Below are 19,006 nucleotides of genomic sequence, written 5' to 3'. Positions count from 1 at the left end.
ATGGGAGTTTTCAGTCATTTTGCTGAATAATTTGTGGAAGTGATATAATAACTATAACTTCTCCTGGCAACTAACATGTATTGAGTGCCAGGCACTGTTCTAAGTGTTTTGCATATATTACTTCATTTCACCCACACAATTCTAACCGCTTTGTTTGTCCCAGGTTCCCCCATGGTGAGATTTCAAGTAGAACCTGAGATCCCCTGCTTGTCCCTTCCCCAAAACCACCAGATTCTCTAGTGACCACTTCAGAGGACCGAGGGGCCACACCTGCAATCACAGACCCACACAACTTCCCGATACAGAGCAAAGAGGGAAACGCGGGTGATGGCTGCACCGGGGGAGGGGAGCACAGGTGTGTGTGTGTCTCTGTGTGTGTCTGTGTGTGGAATGAGGTGAATTAGCTTTTAGCAGCCATTCTCCAGATGGAAACCACCCCTACCCGCTCCAGGCCCTTGGAAGGACCGGTTCAGTTCAGTTCAGTGGCAGCACCAATAATGCAGCCTGCTATCGCCACCTTGTGGACGAGAGGAGGAAGTCGGGTTTAGAAGTGGACCCGATGGAATTCCAGAAATGAAAACATACCACAATTTCATTAGTCAGTAGCATCAGGAGCTCTCCGTGGTGACCATTACCCCTGCTTCCCGACAGAATCAGGTCCTTCCCTCCTCCCATTCCATAAATACCTAGCACAGGGTTGCACGGAAACCCTGAGGTAGATGTCTGACCAGTGACAAAAAGAAGCTCAGAGTTAAGAGAACTCTGCTGTTTTCTGGGCCTCAGTGTCCTCAGTGTAAAATGAGTGACTTCCAGGCCCTGACAGCCTCGACTTCTGAAGTCAGAGGCGCTGGTAGTTGAGTGTGCGTCGGTGTCCCCAGGGACTTACTAAGATGCAGACGGCGGCCCCGCGCCAGCATTTCTGGCCCAGAAGGTCTGCAGTGGGGTCTGAGAACTTGCATTCCTAAAAGTTCTCAGGAGATGAAGATGCTGCCAGTCCAGCGACACCCCTTGCCTGGAGAATCACTGTTTCCAGGGGCTTAGTCTCCCTGGTGTGAGACAGTGAATAAACAAGCAAGTGGGAAGAATACAGAGCTTATACAAAACAGAAGCCAAGGCTCCAGTAATCTGCACATCAGAGGCACATAAATGAGTGTCTCAGACCCTGGCAGGGCTGAGGGGAAGGCCAAACTCAACTGGCTTGTGCTGGGTGTTACCCCCAGGTTTGCTCAGGCTTCTGTGAACCATGAGCACCTGGGGAGGGGGAGGGGCCCAGGGAGCTGACAGCAGCTGGGGAGGGGGAGGGGTTAGTGGAGAAGGGAATCTAGGTACTGGGCTGTGGGCGGAAGATAACTATTTTGGATGTGTGGCGATACAATGGGGGAGTTAGACGAGATCTGGTGGTTTAGTCGCTAAAAGTCGTGTCTGACTCTTGCCGACTCCATGGACCATAGCCTGCCAGGCTCCTGGGTCCATGGGATTCTCTAGGCAGGAATTGTTCAGTCGCTCAGTCGTATCCGACTCTTTGCGACCCCATGGACTGCAGCATGCCAGGCTTCCTTGTCCTTCACCATCTCCCCGAGTTTGCTCAAACTCATGTCCACTGAGTCGGTGATACCATCCAGCCATCTCATCCCCTGCCGTACCCTTCTCCTCCTGCCCTCAGTCTTTCCCAGCATCAGGGTCTTTTCCAATGATTCGGCCCTTCGCATCAGGTGGCCAAAGTAGTGGAGCTTCCAGGCAAGAATACTGGTTGTCGTTTCCTTCTCCAGGGGATCTTCCCAACCCAGAGATCGAACGTGGGTCCTCCTGCATTGCAGGCGCATTGTTTGCCGACTGTGCTACCAGGGATCTTAAGGGTCATCTAAGTCAGCCTTCATTTTTAAGATGAAATGATTCAGAAAGATTAAGTGACTCTTTCCCAGAGTTACATGGTTGTTGTGCTGGACTGGCAGCATCTTCATCTCCTGAGAACTTTTAGGAATGCAAGTTCTCAGACCCCACTGCAGACCTTCTGGGCCAGAAATGCTGGTGCGGGGCCGCCGTCTGCATCTTAGTAAGTGCTCCCAATGCACTCCCTGCACAATGCACTCTCTTCTCTGGGAGAAATCGCACAGGTCAAAACAGGCTCCTGAGACAAGCGAGTGCCATGATGCTCTTCTAACAAGCGGGCCACATCTCCAGCAGCCTCTGGTCCTCATCCCTCCCCCTCCTTTCTCCCTACCTTTCACCAGGGGGAAGAAGCAGTCCATCTCCACGCTGCTTCGGGAGTGGGAGATGCACAGGGCGCTGCTGGGGACCAGGCCCTCCTGGGGGGGGCTCCGCTCCGTGGTTCGGACCAGACACCAGCCTGGCCGCTCGCTCGGCCGCTCTAGCAGCTCCACCGTCTGTCCCACCTGGATGCTCAGCTCGCTGCTGTGGCCTGCGTTGAAGTCCTGGAGCACCACGGTCAACTCACAGCCACCAGAGAGCTTTTGGGGGTGAGGTGGGGGTGGAGTAAAACACGAGGGCATGGGGGAAGGATAGGTGGGTGGGTGGGGAAGGGGACAAAGGATGCATGAGAACAGAGGAGAGGGGGAAGGGAAATAGCAAGGATGAGATTCAGGGTGGAGGAAAGGGAGAAGATGGGAAGGGAGTCGGGAAGAGGAAAGGAAATCAGGAAAAAGAAAACAAAAAATAAGAAATTAACACAGTGTTATTCAATTACTGTCGTTCACTCTAGCTGCAGTGACAGTCTGGAGCCTACCCAGAACCAGGTTTTGCTCCTAATTCCTTGCTGCAGCGTGGGAGTTAGTTCTTTTCATCATTCCTTTACGAGCTTCCAGCCAACGGTGCCGTCCAACCCCGGCCCAAGTGTGTCCATTTTCTTCTTCCAAGGGCTCCTCTGCCCCATGCCTGGCTGCACTCCTGGTCCTCACACTCTTCTGGCATCATTTTTAACTCACTCACTCTCACTTGATTCTAACTGACTTTGGGAATAATGGAGATGACCTCCCTTCCTTCTCATTCCTGCCACCTTCCTCATCCCCACCCTATGCTGCAGCCATTAGCATAAAATGTAGGCACTAGAGATATAAAAGAGAACAGACCCTCAACTCAATGGCAGACACAGAAGACTGTTCACCTGGAAGGAGACTAGAATCATCTGCTTGCTCAGCCCCTGGGAAGCAGGGGGAAGATGGGCAGAGAAGAACGGGCGCATCTTCCTTAGGAACCAGCCTTAGTGCTCCAGCCTTCTTCCTTCTAGGCCTGCCACCATTCCTGGGGCAGAATCAATAAAACTGGGGAGAGAGACCCTGCGACAGGAACACCCTCTACTAGTTGAACACGGAGACTTATCACCCTCACCGAGAGAAACCATTCGGTATTCATTTGTCTTCTGGAACTCAGCACACAGCCTACCTCTGGGAAGAGCTGCTGCACTTAGGGGTAGGGTAAGAAGGGGGCGAAGGGAAGGAACAGGAGACCCAGGGGCCCAGCTCAGCAGCCTGTTCTCTAAGATTCAGGGGGAAGCTCCCTATTATCTCCAGGGAGCTCACCTTCAGTCTGCACATCTTTGATTTAAGCCTCCAGGGCCTGCACTGTCAGTACCAGCAGCGGTAGCTATGAATTTTACACACATCCAGAGAGGCTTCTGCTGAACGGTAAGCACGACATAGGTAAGCACAGTGAGTAGGGAATCAGCAGTCTCCCCAGCGTCAAAAGCTCAGCATTCAGGACTGTGAGAATTTTCTATTAAAGGAACTTGAATGTTACAGTGGGCTCGAAAAGGTTAACATGACATATCAGACTCATAGCTGCAATATGCATCATTACCAATCACAAAGCACGGAGTCCACTCTAAACACATTTCCATGGATGGGCATGGTTCTGCCATCAGGGTTAGGTCAAGAAGAGAAAGTGTAGGACAAAAAGTGGGAGGTGGAAAGAGACGAGAAGAAAGAAACATGGTTTTGGTTCATTTTTTCCATGTGACTCTCCTGGTTCCATTAAGTACACAGACCCCACTACCCACTCAGCTGGTGTTATCTTCTCCAAAGTGTCATTTAGAGGAGGATGTGGAATGGAAATACCTCAAGTCTGAAGAGTGCTCTTACAGTGTGTAAGGTACCTTCACATACATTATCCACTCCACAGTCATTTCTTACATCAAGAAATTTAAGCTCAGAAATGTCAAGATCAGTGGTTGGAACAGTGAGTGTGCATGGAAATCACCTAGGGAGGTTATTGGAAATGCAGATGCCCTAGCTGTTCCCTCCCTTGCACTTGGATTAGGGCCCAGAAATGCATATTTTTAACCAGGAACCTCCAGGCCTCCTCCTGAAACTCAGGATTCTGGAAAGGGGATTCCCTGGTCTACTATTTGAGAAACACTGCTAGGTGGCTTCCCATAGTCACCCAGCTGGGCTTGAACCCAGACCTCGACTACAAATCCCTTCCTCCTTAAACCACATGCCACCGGGCAAGTCACACATTTTCAGGCGTGTCTCTGGCTGCAGAGGGTGGGAGGCACATAGGGAGAAGACGCCAGCGGCCTGAGCTCCTCGGTCTCTCAGAATGCCTGCCCTACATCAGGCCTCTTAAGCTTTTTGGACTGAAATTCTTGACCAGTTTATACTACATATGAATAACTGCATCACTGAAACACAAATTTTACTCTGATATTCTATTTAATTTCTTTCCCCTCTCAGTTGCTGGTGGCATCCCACTAGGTCAATTACACTTTCTACTAATGGACCATTTGTAGGATTCTGGGCTAGGTGAGCACGACATTTCCTTAACTCCAAGAAGTTCTGTCACTGAGTTTCTATGCCCCTGTGGCGTTCTCCTCTGCACCACCCTCAGGAGCTCAGGTTCTTTCCTGGGGCCAAGGGGGCATAGGGCCTGAGATGTAACCTGCAACCTCTTCAGGGCTGGGTGCCGCCCTCTGAAGACTGTTGAGGGAACGCAGAGGGAGCCTGAAGCTCTGGCTGCAAACAGCTCAGTAGGGTACCAGACACAAGGCCCATTGACCCTGAAGGCAAGTTACAGCCAGACCCACCCACCAGCAGCGAGAGGACCAGGGTTGGGTAAGAGCTTGGAGCCATGCTGTGCGCTTCTACAATTCAAAACCCAGTTCTGGTAGAGAAGCCTGGAAACACCACGAGGTGGTGCTGTTTGCCTCCTGCAGGCTGACAGTCCAGAAATGAGGGCGGGGAAGACGAGGGAAAGGCCTTTCTGTGACGCTCATGCTCTAGGTCCAGCCAAACGCACTGGAGTCAAACCCAGGGTTGATGACCTGGCTCCTCTCACCTCAATGGCTTAGTCAAAGAGATTACTACACGGGGTCCCCATCCCCATGGCAACAAGGGAATTCCAAAGAGTGGCAATGGAGGGAATTAGGAGAAACGGATGAGGCAGTGGTGAGCCATGGCTGCCCCCCAAACAACCCCTTGAGCCACGGGGAAATTTTAGGGTGTACAGATTTGGGGTTCACAACTGAGAAACAATGCTTCAGAAAACCCACAGTGGAATTAGTACTGAAAAGTTCTAAGAGCCCCTGTTGATATGCGGAGGGTCAAGGTCAGAGGGACCAAGAGATCTCTGAGGAAGCTTTGCACATTTAAGGTGCTTCCTTGCAATTCTTAAAGTAATTCATTCAGGCTTTGTGCCTTACGCTTTCTGGACTGCGATGCTTCTCACCACCATCTGAACATTTCACTTCAATCATGTCTGAGTCTTTGCAATCCTATGAGCTTTAGCCCTCCAGGCTCCTCTGTCTGTGGGATTTCCCAGGCGAGAATACTGGAGTGGGTGGCCATGCCTTCCTCCAGAGGGTCTTCCCAACCTAGGGATCGAACCCCTGACTCCTCTATCTCCTATACTGCAGGCACATTCTTAACCTCTGAGCCACCTGGGAAAGCCCCTATAGAGGGCTCACTAACCAATAAGCCCAAATCCCTCACAAATACTAAATTATCAGCTACATAGAAAAGTTCACGTGTATATATTTCTTTCCAACCAGTTCTGGTGTCTCCTGACTCACAGAGTCCCATGACCATTATTTTCTCTTCCTCCTCCTCCCATTTCCCAAGGACCAGTGGCTGTGCCCCATCCTCATGGTTTCTTATTGCCTTTGCAGTGGGTGGCACATTTGGGAAGTTCCCACCTCTCTGCCTGAGCTAAATCTCCACTCCTAGGAACTTAAACAGCTTTATCTAACAGCCTGTTACAGAAAATGCTGCAAAGAACAATTCCTGTTTTCACTTAACTAGTTTCTTCACAGGCAATTAAGAACTTTTTAAGGTCTTCCTTTGCAAGTCTTTAGATTTTTATTTTATATTTCTCAGCATGTTGTTTTCTAACTTTCCTTTTAGGCTTGTGGATTATTTTTCCCATCTGGCTTCATTGTCAGAGATGACCCCTTTGTGCTTTCCCAACACAAAGCTGCCACATGCAGCCTGTCTTTCAGCTGTTCCCCTGCTTGACTGACTAGCCATGGAGACATGCACGGAGCTGGAAAACCACTGCCCATTTACCCTTCTTGCCTCCACTCTGGGCTTGTCTTTTGGCCTCTTGACTCCTCCCCAAGGAGAGCCATTCACAGCCAAGGCAGCTGTCCAGACACTCTCTCTCTTCCTCAGTATCTGCATCTCCCAGAATCGACTCATTTTAAAGATGACTTTGCTTTTAATGATCAGTTCCTTGAACAACTTCTCCTTCCTGAGCACGCAAGCCTTCCACCTAAGCAGCTCTCATTCTTACGTCTCTGATGCGTCTACCCCTCCCCTTGCCCCATCCTCCCATTTCATGGCTCTAGACTTGGATTACTTTAATAATTTCTTCAGCCTCCCGGGCCCTCTTTGCCTCCTTTAACTACCTGTTCTCTCCCACTGCCAGCTGTCTGTCTATGAACACTTATCTGGGCCTCACCCTCTTACACCTGCAGCTTCACTCTGAAGTTGCCCCATGGAGATCTGCCATCAGGCAGCTCACTGACTTTCCCAGCACTTCAGATGTCCTCCTCCCCACTGAGCTGAGCTATGCTTATCCTCAAAGAAAATAAAGCTATGATCAGGTTCTTTCTTTAACTAGTTCCCAAGGGTAAAGCAGGCCTTGTGTTCTAGACCCGTTTTACTGATCAAAATGTAAAAACTTGACCTTTTTCTCTCTTAGCAGAGTCCCTGATTTCTCTAAGATGACCATCACTCCCCCGACAGTAGCTTGTTTTTCGTTCATGATGTACGTTTGAATCTCTTCTACCAGCCTGTTGCTTATTCCCTCTATGAACAACATTCCTATTTGATGGGTGTCCTTAGACGTGTCTCTCATATCACAGAGGTCACAGGTGATTTGATGGGCACCACGAAGGACTGTCATGTCCTGTCCAAAACTTTGAAGCTGCATTGAAGTTTTACTGCATATTTTTAAACTATCTGAAATGGTTGTTTAACTTTCAAACTATCAGTTCAATCCTACTCCAGATTCTAAGACCAGACTTACTCCTGCTAGAAAAAATGTCATGAGTCTTGCCCTGATAGCACAGTCTCAGCATGAAGCTGGGTGTGATGGAGTCTTCTCTGACCTTGCACCCCCGTTTCTGTAATCTCCCATCTTTCTCACTTCACAGTGACCCCCCTACTTAGCAGTGTGCCCCCGGCCTGGGTGTGAGTCTTTGGTGAGGCCTATTAAACCCCTCCGATGTTAATTTCCATCTGTGTCTGCTCCCATTGCCCCTGAGTCATCAGCTGATTCTTTCGCTTCCTCTCCCAGTCGCTCTCCTTTTCAGGTCCAGGCTTTCTTGGTGGAGCCTGTTCCCTTCTTGCCCAGTCTCTGGGTGGGCTTCACCCCCCACCCTCTGTGATGCTTCCTAGAGGGCAGAAGGAGCACCTCACCTTCCCTCTGCTCCTCGGTGACAGCACACGCTGCTACACACCAGGGAAGACTTCATAACCCCCCCGGCTCTTGCGCATATTCACCAGAAACCACTGCTTTCATGTAGGTCGTTTTTGCTTGGTTACTATTTGGAGAGTAATGGAACCTCCTTCTTGTATAAACAGTGTGCACTAGATCACCTCTGTGAGCTTCCCCAAGTTACAGAAAAAGAACATGAATATTCCCTGTGGGGTTTCCGGTAATATTCAGAAGTGGAGGACAATACCCCTCCCTTCTGTTGTTATTTCAGAGCCTCAGCTTCTGTGTGCTCTGCTAATCAGATTCTCCCCAGGCAGCACAGACTAGTGGTGAGGCAGGGACTCTGGAGCCCTTTATCAGTTGTGTGACCAGGGACAAGATATTTAACATCTTGGTCTCGGTTTGCTCATCTGTAGAATGGGGATATGTCACAGTACCTACTTTGTAGGTTGTTATAAGATTAACTGAGATAACACTTGTAAATATTAAATAAGCTAATACTTTTAAATATTTTTAAAGCACTTAGTGCCTTGAGCAGAATTAGCTAAGTGTTTAAAAATGAATGCCAGAGGTATTAATTTATTATTATTTAAATTTGAAGAGAAAGTTAGGAATAGAGAAAAATGGAAAAGAGAAATCAGTTTGAGGGTGCATTTATCTGGGAATAGACTGTGCCAGATGTATCAATATATAGGCATGTAGATGATTATATAATGATTATGCCATGAATTAATCTGCAAATGAAAACTTTTATTTTATTTTTTCCTTTTTAAACATCTTAATGGAGTCTTGTCCTAAACCCAGCCAACTAGAAGAGCTGGCCCTTGCTGTCTAGGGAAGGTGATGTGGACACCTTTAAAGGTTTCCCAAGTCAGCACACCAGTTCCCTCAATTAGCCCTGCTTGATCCTCAGAAAGCCTCAGGAACTGGAAGCACCAGGCAACAAGGAGGGCAGGAGTTCAGGTGGGGCTGAAGAGGTAAGATGGGCTGAAAGTCTGTAAAGGAAACAGATCCCTAGTTCCCCCTCTACCCAATGCACACTTTCCTGAAAAATGGAAGTTCACTGAATATCTACACACAGAGTAAGGAGATGACCACATCCTTGTCCCTCTTGGCTCCCAGAATCCTGGCAATCAAATATGAACACTTGAGGCTCTTTCACTGGAGAAACCAGAAAGGTGTATAGAAACTGACAGCTGGGAACCCCTCCCCACAAAGCCGTGGTACCCTGCCAGACCACCAACAGGGAATCCTTCCAGTCAATAAGCGCCTTCCTTTTACACAGAATATGTGGTCAGCTTTCTTGGTGCCGCAAGATTCAGCTAAGAATTACCAGACTTTTCAGAAAAGTCTCCCTGACAGAGACCAAACCAGGCAGACACAGAGGACCAGGAAGTCAGAGGGAGCAAAATGCAGGCAGGACGAACTTCAACAGCACTATAATGTCCTCAGAGAGAGAGGAGGATATTTTATCCATGAAAAAAGAACAGGCTGCTGCAGAAAGGAGGAGACTTACAGGATGAGAAAGCGCCCTTAGAAACCAAAATCATGGCTGAAAAGAGACATTTCGTATATGGGTTGGTCTCCACATTGCAGGCAGATTCTTTACCAGCTGGCCACCAGGGAAGCCATCTGGGTTGGAGATATATTCAAATTTTCCAAAAAGTAGAATAAGAACACCAGCAGAGGAAAATAAGAGAAAAATAAGACAATTAAAGAAGCAATCCAACAAGTTTTAGATAAAGTAGAAAGGAATAAATTGCAAAGAAAAATTCCCAGGACGGAGGGCATGAATTGCCAAATTGATACAGTGTTCTAAGTGCCTGATGTAATTAGTTTTTTGTTTTTTGTTTTTTTTAAAAGACCTACTCTAAAGCACAGCACTGGCACATATCAGTAAAAGGGAATCCTAAAAGCTTTCAGAGAGGAGAAAAAGTCAGGTAAAACTCCAAAAATCAAGAATCATAATGATAGCAGATTTTAACAACACTGAACATAAAAGAAAATGGAACAATTTCTTTAAAATTCTGAGGGAGAATGACTTCCAATCTGGAATTCTATGCCCAAACCATCATTAAGATGAGGGTACACTAAAAACATATTCAGACTTTAAAGACTAAAAAGTTTGCCTCAACAAGCATTCAGTGAGTATTATGATTACCATTTGTTTTCCCAATTTTCCTTAATTTCTCTTTACTTTCTTTGTTTCTCTTAATGTGATATGCCTTTGACACATAGAAAATAAAATTAATTCCTTCATTCCCTTTATTAAAAAAATGAACTGTCTGAACCCACAAAATGGTTTTTGATTTTAGCAAAGCATTCATCAGAGTCTTATGTGATAAACTTTTAGTTAAAACAATGAAATGTGGACTGAGATGATGCTGGAACTGTTGGGTGGATTTATGGCCTGTTGGAGGTGAAAGGAATCTGGGGGCTCATCTGATCCAATCCTTGCATTTTACAGATGAGAAAAATAACTCCCCAAGAAAGAAAGGAACTTAACCAAAGAAAATAGTGTTTGGAAGACAGTAGATACTAAATAAACATTTGTTGCTTGAAAGCATACGTTAGTAAGTAAGCAAATGAGTTAAGTCAGATATTATTCAACCTTCTTTTCTTTTAGATACATAAATAATTAATTGACTCATAACTGCTGGCTCTGGTTGCTCTGCGTGGGTCTTCTCTAGCTGTGGAGAGCAGGGGCTGGTCTCTCTAGATGAGGTGTGCAGGGTCCTCATTGCAGTGCTGTTTTCTTGCTGCAGAGCAAGGCCCTAGGGTGTGCAGGCTTCGGCAGTTGCAGCACACAGGCCTAGCTGCCCCGTGACATGTGGGATCTTCCTGGACCTGGGATCACACCTATGTCCCCTGCACTGGCAGGTGGATTCCTAACCACTGGACCACAAGGGAAGTCCTATCCAACCCTTTTAACTCACACAGGGAAAAACTGAGGCTCTCAACCTAGTTGGTAGTTGGGCCAAGACCAGACTCGGGTTTTCAAATTTAGGCTCAATACACTTTTCACCAAACTTTGCTAGATTAATGATGTCATTGCTCTAAAAGAATAACACAAGGCTCTAAGTCCACTTTCCCACCGAAGGCCTCGATATATGGAGTGAAGCCAGTGTGGGAGGAGGGCTTCCAGATCCACGCTGCAGAGGCTGCAGAGCTGGGAGAGGCAGCTGGGATGACAGATCACAGGAGCCAGGTGCCTTCGTGGGTTTCTCCCTGGCCTCCTACTCAAGGCTGGATTCTTTAAGAGATATCTGCTGTCTGCTTTATGAAACTGTTCCCTGCTGGTGAAGAGCTGTGGTTTTAAGAACATTTTCCGTGTTTTTAATTTTCATTCATGGTTCTCAGTCTGCGTTCCAGGGGAGTACAGAGGATTTAATTCTTCCTTTTTTAAAACATTCCTTCTAATGGCTCTAGAACATGTAGTTTCTGATATTTTCTTCATATGCTTCTGGATAAACTTCACTATGTTACTGTCCCTCCTAATAGGGTGGTCCCTATTAGGACTGAACCTATTTCCTTAGATGGAGTCTTCCAGCACAGACCAAGGCACACACTAACTTCCCAGGAGTGACCGCTATACTTCCACATGGTTCAAGAGTCTCTTGTTAAGTCAAACTGTTGATGCCTATTAAGCAGAATCTACTGCAAACCCCAATCTGAATTGCAGAGTCTTCTCAAGCCTGCACCTGCCCTTTCTCTACTTGGGGCTCTGAGACTTTTAACTCAGAGAATTTTCTTTTTATCTTCATTAAATGAGGGGTGACCTGTTGACCCCGTGACAGAGGGGCTTGTCTCAGCCCTTGCTGAGAATGTAAGAGATAGCCGGCCAGCTGCTGGCAAGCTGGCGGGTGGGGGGTGAATTACAAATTCACATTCAGAAGTACATTCTCAATGCTTTGACTCAGAAAGCAAACACCCATAGTGACATAGGCCAAAAGAGATGCCAGGAAACATCCTGTTAATTTCTCATTTCGGGGCTGAATAAGATGATAATTCACATCTGAATGGCCCTTTATGGAGTACAAAACTCTTGCACAGACATTATCTGACTCTCACAGATCCCTGATTTTACAGATGAGGAAACTGAGGCGTAACGAGCGGGAATGACAGGCTCAGGGTCACAGAGAGCAAATCACAAAGGCAGGACTCCGAGTCTTAGGAGTGCAGTTATCTCATCCACACTCATTCGCTTACTCTGCAGCCAGCCACTGAGCTGGGCACAGGACACAGAGCAGCGAGGCAGACGGTTGTGATGACCTGCCCTCAGCAGGCTTACTAGCTGCTGGGGAACACACATCATATGAACACCCAAGTACCACAGGGGAAATGCAAGGTGCTGGCCCAGGGATGAGGAACAATGTCCCTTACTACTGCCCCATGGGTACTTGTCACACGAGTGTATGCTGCTCGGTTCTTGTCTCATCACAACGATGATTTGGAGTGACGGGCATTAAAGCCCTTGGCACCTAACAGCTCTCAGGTCTTGAACAAACCGTGTCATAGCTCTTAGACAAATCAGTGTTACAGCTCTATTTTATTTAGAAGACAGCAGGAGAATCCATCCTTGAAGAAGAGAAGAGTGGAGGAGGGCGCCAGTGGTTGGTGGGGGCGGGGGCGGGGGCGGGGGCGGTAGAGAGAAAGAGTGAACGCAGGTGAGACCGAGAGGGAGAGAGCGCTTGGCTCCTCCTTTTATATGTTTTCTTCCCCCTGGGCCTGCCCTGTGCAAATTGGGCTCAGCCAGGAGTGCTGTTCTACCTGAAGTCCTCACTCTGGTCCTCGGACCTTTCTTTGACCTTCCTTTGACCTTCCTTTGTTCTGTTTTCGCAGGCTTTTCCCTTCCTTGTCTTTTAGCCACGGCCATTTTGGACTCCTTTTCCCTATTCTAACTACCTAACAGTACTGCCACGATTGTGCCTGCTCTGAATTGTGTCTGTTATTAGCTTCAGCCCCTCCCTGGGCCGGGACAGTGGATAACAACTTCATTCCTGCTTACCCACAAGCCAGGCGGACCCGAGAGCACCTGCCTCTCTCTGATGCCAGCCCACTCAGCTCTGTCACCACTGGGCCATCTCCAGTTGTGCAGATGCCAGCTCTGCAGATGAATGATCTGGAACAAAGGCCCAGCAAAGACAGAGAGCAGCAGCAACAGAAAGGTTCCCAGAGTCTCATCACGGCTTCCCTAAAGGTTGTCGTCTTTGCCGTCAGGGAATCCCTGTTAGATTTCCTCTTACCCCTGGTCCTACCCTCCCCTTTTCAGTGTGAGTTTGGGTCTTGGTCTGTGACCCCACACTCCCTATTTCCCAGGCTCACCCACTACTGGGTGAGTCCTAATGGGACTTTCTGCTTCTATCTGCTGCTGTTGGCTGGTTTTGCTCTGGGACTGACTGCCAACCACGTCTCATGTCTGGTTCCTGACATTGTGTCTTCCTCACCACTGCCTCCCAGCCTGGTTACCAAGTATCAGGATGCCCCTGCTGGACACTGCTTACTACCTGCTCCCTACTACCTGTCTGTGATCTGTGATCTAGTTTCATCTTCACTTTTTTAACTTGCATTTTTTTGGAAATTTTATTAACAAAAACTTTTCTTTTTTTAAAAAAAGATATGCCTTGGTCCATTAGGAGTTAATGTGTTCTCTGCTCCTGACTTTCAATTCAGGTCAGTGCTCCATGAACAGAGAAGCAAAAAAAATGTTAGTCGCTCAGTTGTGTCCGACTCCTGCAACTCCATAGACTGTAGCCCACCAGGTTCCTCTGTCCATGGGGGTTCTCCAGGCAAGAATACTGGAGTGGGTAGCCATTCCCTTCTCCAGGGGATCTTCCCAACCCAGGGATTGAACCCAGGTCTCCTACATTGCAGGCAGATTCTTCATTGTCTGAGCCACCAAGGATAACAAAAATTTTCCTTTCTTTCTTTTTTTAAAGATGTGCTTTGGTCCATGAAACGTTAACGTGTTCTCTGTTCCTGACTTTCAATTTAGATCAGGGCTCCAGTAAGAGAGGAGAAAAAGAACAGTGCTAATGGCGCACTGTGGCCGCTAGAGGGGAGCAAAAGTTAGGACTTACGAAAGGCAACAGCCACACTTGGGGTGCTTGACTAGAAAGGAGACTGGATCCTACCCTGCTTAGGGCACATGTGGGAAATATGAGACAGATGGTTGCATAGTGCCTGGCACACAGTAGGTGCTCAATACATGTTTGCTGGATTAAATTCCTAATTTTAGATATAAGAAAGCACAGACCAGGGCAAGTTACATGACGTGATCACAAAATCAGAGTCAGGGCCCTCTCTTCTTGGCTCTCAGGCCAGTGTGCCTTTCCATCACACGGTACACCAGTCCCCCTCCCCGTCCTTTTCTGCTCCTTTCTCTCCCAGATCCAGATTTCTCGACCTGTCCAGCCAGATTCCAAAACATCCTTGGATAAAACTGTAGTCATTTGTGCCCCTCTCCTCCCTCCCTTATACCTAATTTGAAACCTGGCCCCGTCAGGTCATAGACCCTCTTTGTTGTCTTTTGGATGGCTCCTCGCTAATCCAGGCCTGCACCAGCCGCCTCTGAGTTTCTGTGGGTGTCTCCTCATATCTACTCTTCCATGCTCCAGCATCATCATAAATCTGTTATTTTAGGTACACATCAACTCCACCGTGTCTGTCCCTTCAGATTCTACCAGCTTCATCCTAGCTTCACAGCCCCTGGAATCATCCCATTTGCTTGTTTACCCCGACTTCTACCACGTGTCGAGAGATGTTCTCTGCTTGGCCTCTTCCCAGACAGGTACCGGTCATTTCTGCCTCTGGACAGCTGTTGAGGGGGTGGGTGACAGTCCCACTGAAAGCTCCCTCTTCCTCTGCAGACCCTGCCTTCCCCACAGCTCTCGATTCCCTGCATCTCACGTCTCCCACATTCTTTGGCAGTCGTCTGCACAACACGCTTCCTGGGACTAATGTGACCTGACCAACGTGTTTGATACTGAAGCAGTCAGAAGGATTTACTCTGTCTCTTGCCTTTTTGGTTAAGTTACTGAATTTGTAGAGTGCCTTCTCAGATTCATCAGTCTTCTCCTGCTCTATGGTGTTGCTTCAACAGTGGGCCTGCCAGGGCTCTGCGTTTGGCAACAGTGGGCCTGGCAGTGCTCTGCGTTTGGCAACAGTGGGCCTGCCAGGGCTCTGGGTTTGGTAAGAGTGGGCCTGCCAGGGCTCTGGGTTTGGCAACAGTGGGCCTGCCAGGGCTCTGCGTTTGGCAACAGTGGGCCTGCCAGGGCTCTGCGTTTGGCAACAGTGGGCCTGCCAGGGCTCTGCGTTTGGTAAGAGTGGGCCTGCCAGGGCTCTGGGTTTGGCAACAGTGGGCCTGCCAGGGCTCTGCGTTTGGTAACAATGGGCCTTCCAGGGCTCTGGGTTTGGTAAGAGTGGGCCTGCCAGGGCTCTGGGTTTGGCAAGAGTGGGCCTGCCAGGGCTCTGCGTTTGGCAAGAGTGGGCCTGCCAGGGCTCTGCGTTTGGTAACAGCCACAATGACTGTGACTGTTGCAGTGTCTCAGCATTTTTTCTCACAACTTTTAGCTTTTTGATTTTTCCTGCCAAGATATGTCAACATCTGTAACCCAGAAACTGTGTTTTGTTGGTAGTGGTGGCAATGGAGTGGCGGGGCAGGGGGTGAGGGAACTAGTAAGACCAAGACTTCCCTGGAGGACAGCATGGTGGTTTGTAGGCTGGATTTTGAACTCAGCAGTCTGAACGTGAATCCAAGTTCTACCTTGGAAATGGAAGATACAAGGTCTGTCTAAGTTCCTCATCAGAAATACTGAGGTACTGAAATGAACAGAGTTGCCATTTTGGTTAAAGATAATGCATGTGAAGCACTTGATATCCAGTTAATGGCTGTTATTCTTGTGATTTTTACTATTGTCATTATTATTTGGTGTGATTGGTTGATTTATTGAGTGTAGATGCAACAGTCCCTTTTCTTTAGAGAGAGAAATCATTCATTTTATTTTAAAACTCTTAAATGCTATACATAGAGAGAGTGGATCTAATCAGCTCAATGAATTTTCTCAAACTGAACACATCTGTGTGATCAGCACCCAGACCCCGGAAAAGAACATGGGCAGCAGCTCTGAAGCCTTACTCACACTCACTTCCTGGTACCCCCACAACCTTTTTTTTTTTTTTTTAAATTGTGGTGAGAATACTTACTATGAAATCTGTCCTCAACACTTTTTTAAGTGCACAGTGCCCAAAGCTGTACTGTTGGCTACAGGCACAATGGTATACAGCAGAGCTCTAGAATCCTGAACATTCCCTTCTGTGCTGTCCTGCCGCGTGACTCTGAGCAGTGAGGGTTTAACACAGTCAGAATATTTCAACTTCTTTCTGATAGTCGCAGAAGCTGGGGTCAAATATTAAGGAAGAGTACTAAACTGCAGGTCCAGTTAGAATATCTGGGCTAGACTAAGATTTAATAGCTAATGGCAGAATGCAAAGTCAGGATCATAGACCCTCTAAGAACTGGGGTGAGATGGGAACTCTATTTTCCTTAACATATAAATCAACTATACCAAATATGGGTTGAGAGCAGACATCCATAGTTTCAGAGTAGGCAGAGGAAAAATCAGTTTGGATATCTTTTAAAATTTTAGAATTTTTTCTTCACTGTGCCCCTTTCCTTGTGATTAGGAGTTTAGTAGCTAGAAAGGGCTGGCTTGATCTGAGATACATCCTGGACAGAGTAATCAGGGAAGTGAGGGGCAGGCTTGGTGAGGAAGTTGATGGCCCATAGGAGCGCACACCACCTCAGCTAAGAGCTCCTAGTGGCAGCACTCGGCTGGAGAGCAGATTTCTTTATATCCTGAGGAAAAGATGGAAATCGGTGGGGTACTTGGGCAAGTTACGGAAGACTAGGCAGTGTGCCTGTGGGAGGGCCCCTGGGCCCCAAATGTTAGCACACAGGGAGGAGAATGAGCTCTTAAGCAAAGCAATGGTTAGTAGTGTCAACCTGGGGATGTATTTGGTATACATCAGACCAAAGAGCTTCCATGGTGGCTCAGATGATAAAGAATCTGCCTGTAATGCAGGAGACCCAGGTTTGAACCCTGGGTCAGGAAGATCCCCTGGAGAAGGGAATGGATATTCACTCCAGTATTCTTGCCAGGCTAATCCCATGGACAGAGGAGCCTGGCGGGCTACAGTCCATGGGGTCACAAAGATTGAGACATGACTGAGTGACTAACACTTTTCAGACCAAAGAAGAGAATACTCTACTGGAGCTAAACACTCTGGTATACAAGTATGACAGCACACACATACTCAGCATCACAACAGGGGAGCGCCCCGTAAACACTCCCCACTTTCCTGGGTCTTCAGCTATCGGCAATGCACTGGATTCTAATAGAGAAACAGTCACCTCCTCCCCCAAGTACAAAGAGGTACTTCTCTCTCAATGTTCTGACTTCTGGAAAGTTTTGGTCAACTTCAAACCAACTTGGTTTCTGCAGGGAAGAAACTGCTTAGATAGTCTAAGGTAGATTAAAGGTAGAAATTCTTCTCCTTTTAGGTTGACCTTGAGTTACTCATTCATTCAACACACATATATGAAGTACTCCTGCTTCTGGATTTACAGTTAGGTTAGCATGCAGTCCTCAAACGCCTGCCCCAAGCCCCCAGGTACATCCTCCCAGCTCACATGGGCAAGGATGTACTCCACATTCTCGCAGCTCCACCCCACTGCTAAGACCTTCCTTAACTGTTTCCACCAGTCTCCCCCACCTGCTTCCTATCTCCCCAGGAAAGCCTTCATTAGGCCTGAGACCTCCAAGGGATTCTTTGAGATGCTCCCTCCCACCTGTCAACTGTGTCTAACATGGATCCAGACTGGGCACTTTGGGCTCTAGGACCATCCCCCATATCATGAGGATGCAAGGTTTCCTTTGGGGAGGAGATGTTCTGATTGTGTATTTCCCCAGAGGCACTCACCCTCCACACTCACCACAACAACCCTCGTTGATACTGAGGTCCAGGTAAAGTCACTGCTTAAAATCACCACTGCCAGGCAACCGCTAGGCACTTTGACAAGGTAACACTGAGCTGTCAATGAGAACAACAAGGGTGCTGTTTGCTTCTTTGAAAATGGCTTTAGATCTTAACTATCTTAGGACTTTTTTTTTTTTTTTTTAATGAATTTCAGTTAGTGGCTGATGAGAGCTCTCTGGGTTGCCTGCCCTTTCTGATGACGAAGCACACTCTCCAGTTGCCTCTTCTGTTTGACTTAAGGAAAATCTGAGACAAAGGAGACAGTTTAGGACAAAAACCCTCCCGTGCTCAGTCTTTGCCTTCTCAATTGTGAAGTGAGCTGTGGGCAGGGCTGTGTTCTGACCTTGGGGTGAGAGGAGACTTCACAGCGTTAAGATGTGGTTGCCTTCTTTATCTAAAATCATGTTCCTTTAGGGAGGGCTGGACTCTCTGGGTCTCAGAGAAGCTCCATCAGGGTGGGGTGTGGCACAGCCCCCACCTGCCTTAACAGTGAAGGCTGAACAGAGATTAATGACGCATCCATGACCAGCTGGCAGTCTCCTCATGGCAGTGGTCCGCAGCCTCCTGCCCCAGCCTCTGGGCAGAGGACACTGGGAACCTTGCCCCGGGGGGCTGCTCCTTTTCTGGCAAAGTGCAGGAACCAGTGGTCCTTACCCACTGGGCTTCCAGGAACAGCCTCTGTGTCTCTGTGTGAGGCTCCCACACTTCAGCACAGCTGCTGCTGGCAGCTGCAAGGTGGATTTTTTAAATCTCAGCATATGAGGTTTTGAGAAAAGAAAGGCTCCCTACACATCAGGGAAGCTGAAAATTAGAGGAAGAAATTCATGATTCATTCTCTAGGCATAAAGCCACTGTCACATATGCCACAAATGTCACCGGATTTCCCAGGTCTAGTGTGGACCTCAGGCTCACTGGCAAAGGATGGAGAACATAAAAGACTCCAATATACAGAGTTTCACCCTTCATATACCAGAAAGGGAAAATGAAGAAGGAAGCCTTGTTGCTACAGTAAGAGTCAGAATTATTGGTCATTATGCAGCAAGAAAAATGTTAGGTAATACCGGAAATGTATATTCTT

General features: G+C 47.8%; 1 protein-coding gene across 1 annotated transcript in view; it reads right to left on the bottom strand.

Annotated features, from left to right (window-relative positions):
* Positions 1–19,006, bottom strand: part of KALRN (kalirin RhoGEF kinase) — a 694,022-nt gene that overhangs the window by 133,690 nt on the left and 541,326 nt on the right. Inside the window, exon 34 of the mRNA XM_052653860.1 lies at positions 2,222–2,468. Within this exon, the coding sequence (XP_052509820.1) occupies positions 2,222–2,468 (247 nt within the window). The remainder of the gene's footprint in view (positions 1–2,221; positions 2,469–19,006) is intronic.

The sequence above is a fragment of the Budorcas taxicolor genome, chromosome 1 (genome assembly GCF_023091745.1).
Source record: "Budorcas taxicolor isolate Tak-1 chromosome 1, Takin1.1, whole genome shotgun sequence".
NCBI classification, from domain to species: Eukaryota; Metazoa; Chordata; class Mammalia; order Artiodactyla; family Bovidae; genus Budorcas; species Budorcas taxicolor.
The sequence above is the reverse complement of the archived record's forward strand: the minus strand, read 5'-3'. Positions and strand labels throughout refer to the sequence as shown.